Consider the following 2,844-nt stretch of genomic DNA (forward strand, 5'->3'; position numbering starts at 1 on the left):
GCTTCCCCAACTCACCGTGACAGTGGCCAGCAGCCCCTCAGGCACATAGGCTACCACAATGGCCATGAAGAAGACCATGGCCCGCAGGAAGGTGTAGCCAATGCACATGGCCACTATGAAAAACGTGGCACCAAAGAGGATTGCCAGGCCTGCGATGATGTCCACAAAATGTTCAATTTCGATAGCGATGGGTGTCTTCTCATTTTCTACTCCCGAGGCCAGGGATGCGATGCGCCCAATGATGGTGCGGTCGCCGGTGCTGACCACCAGGCCCTGCGCGGTGCCTGCAGTGGGGCCAAGAGGGTGACTCAGCGCCGGGTGGGCAGCACTGGGGGCGCGCACAGCGGCGTGAACCAAAGGAGGGGCGGTCGTGGAAGGCAGCAGGGGCAGCGTGACCTGGGAGGGGGTGGCAATAGTGGGAGCTAGAGAGGCGGTGTGACCCGCAGAGTTGGCAGTCACGCGACTAGAGAGGCCGTGTGTCTCAGAAGGAAGCAGAAGGGGGCAGTGGGGGCAGCGTGGTGGGCGGGGACCTCACGGACCCTCGAGGCACATGGTGGAGAAGAAGGCGATGTTGCGGGTCTCCAGGGCGCTCTCGTGCGTGCACTCGGGCGAGCGGGTCTGCGGCTCAGACTCTCCAGTCAGCGAGGAGTTGTCCACCTTGCAGCCCTGGGCCTGCAGGATGCGGATGTCGGCTGGCACTCGATCGCCGCCTTTCATCTCCACCAGGTCGCCCACCACCAGCTGATCTGCGTTGATCTGGAACTTGTCCCCGTCTCGGATCACCGTTGCTTGCTGTGGGCAAGTGCACCAGAGTTAAGCAGGGTAGGGAATGGGGGCAGAAGTTGCTGCATGCGGTGGGGAGGCGGGGAGGTGAAAAGTGGGGGGAGATGGAGGCCAGGGATGAAGGGCGGGCTGGGCCTGATGGGAGGGGCCACAGAGAGATGCCAAGAGACTGCCAGTGCCCCTGTGGAGACTGGGAACCTCAAGTGGCCAGGGGCTGGAGACCCACCTGGGGCACGAGGTTCTTGAAGCTGGCGATGATGTTGGTGCTCTTAAACTCTTGATAGTAGCCGAAGCAGCCAGTGACCACAACCACAGCAATGAGGGCCAGGGCCAGGTACAGCTGGCGGAGGTGGAGAGGGGCTGGGTTATGACTCGGGGCTGGAAGCTCCCTGCCTGAGGCCACCTGCCTGCTCTCTGGTGCCCTGGTAGTTTTCCTCCAAGGTCACCTCCGTGGTTTTCCCCCACTCTACTAGGAAGCCTCAGGCACTATTTCCTGTGACCTGTGTCCCTGTCCCCATGTTCTTCATATCCCACATTCAACTGCCCTGTATTCTCTGTGTCTTATGTCCCTGTGTCCATACATCCCATTTCCTCTGGCTTGGTGGCCCCATAGCCTATGACTTGTGCCCCATGTCACCATGCATCTTGGTGGTATGTGTTCCATTTTCCTGTGCCCCCCAAGTCTTGAGTTCCCCACAGTCCTCTGTCCCATGTTCCCGTGCCCTAAATTCCCTGTGTTCCAAGGTTCATATTCTGTGTTTTCATCATCTGTGTGCCATCCTCTGTGTCCCCTATGTCCAACAGTTCCTGTGCCCTCACATCCCCATTTCCACGTGTGCTGCAGATCTCATGCTTCGTTTTCTGTGTCCTCCATGACCAGTGTCCCATGTCTCAAATTCCAGGTGCCTATGTCTGATGTCTCCCCATGTCTATGTACTCTTGAGTCCCCATTCTGTGTCACATGTCCTAAGACTTTTCAAGCCTCTGTCCAATGTCACATGTCCGTACATCCCCATGTCCCTTGTCCTGACCCCGGTCATATATCCAATGTCCTCTTGTCCTACATCTCACTATTCTCTATTTCTCTGTGTTTCCATGTCTAATATCTTATGTCTGTCCATGCACTGTGTCCTGAGTCTTGTGTCTCTTGTGTCCCCATGTGTGAGTCCTAGTGTCCCCTGTGCCCTCTGTCCTTGGCCTGTCCCATGCCCCCTGTTTCCCAAGTCCCATATCTTAAGTGTTGCATGTCTATGTCTTTGTATCCCTGCCTATGTCCGCTATCTCTGTGACACAGTCTCCCCTGCGTCCCCTGTGACCTGTGTCCTTGGGTCTGTCTCATATCCCAATGTCCTTTGGCCCCCGTGATCCATGTCTTAGAGATGTTTTCCATCTCTCTATATCCCCATCATATGTCATTCGTGTTCTGAGTCCCATGCTCAATGTCCTCTGTCCCCCAGATCCCTGTGTCCCATGTCTGGCCCCAGCACCCGCCACTCACATTGTCGTCCGTGGTGAGGTCGCCCTCGCTGGCCTGGATGGCAAAAGCAATGAGGCAGATGGCAGCGGCCACCCACATGAGGCACTGCAGACCGCCCGCCAGCTGCCGGGCGAACTTGACATACTCGGGGGTGCCCCGCGGCGGCCTCAGGGCGTTGGGCCCATCCCGCAGCAGCAGCTCGGCGGCCAGGCTGGCAGACAGGCCCTGGGGGCGGGAGGAGTGGGGTCTTGGTGGTCACTAAGGACTTTCCTCTCATCAGTGAGAGCTCTCCTTCCCTGCCTCCCTCTCCCTGCGGCCTTGCGCCTCTTCCTTTCTTTCTCCGTCTTTGTTGCCGCCCCTCTCCCCATCCCTTCTTTGTGTCTCTCTCTTCTCTCCCACCTTTCTCTCAGTGTCTTTCTTCCTGCTGTTTCTGTCTCTCTTCTGCCTCTTTTTATCTGCTTCTCTTACCTTCTCTCTCTGGTCTGTTTGGCCCTTTCTAATGTGTTTCTCTGTCTCTCTGTCTCCCTGTCTCCCTCCCTCCCTCCCTCCCTCCCTCTCTCTCTCTCTCCCCCCTCTCTCTCTTC

The 2,844-nt window shown here is 57.6% G+C and overlaps 1 protein-coding gene across 1 annotated transcript in view; it reads right to left on the minus strand.

Moving 5' to 3' along the window:
• Positions 1–2,844, minus strand: part of ATP4A (ATPase H+/K+ transporting subunit alpha) — a 13,546-nt gene that overhangs the window by 9,942 nt on the left and 760 nt on the right. The window contains exons 4-7 of the mRNA XM_007470995.1: positions 2,282–2,485; positions 1,010–1,123; positions 540–792; positions 16–284 (exon numbers count right to left, since the gene is read on the minus strand). Of these exons, the coding sequence (XP_007471057.1) occupies positions 16–284; positions 540–792; positions 1,010–1,123; positions 2,282–2,485 (840 nt within the window). The remainder of the gene's footprint in view (positions 1–15; positions 285–539; positions 793–1,009; positions 1,124–2,281; positions 2,486–2,844) is intronic.

The sequence above is a fragment of the Lipotes vexillifer genome, unplaced genomic scaffold (genome assembly GCF_000442215.2).
Source record: "Lipotes vexillifer unplaced genomic scaffold, Lipotes_vexillifer_v1.1 scaffold182, whole genome shotgun sequence".
Taxonomy (NCBI): Eukaryota; Metazoa; Chordata; class Mammalia; order Artiodactyla; family Lipotidae; genus Lipotes; species Lipotes vexillifer.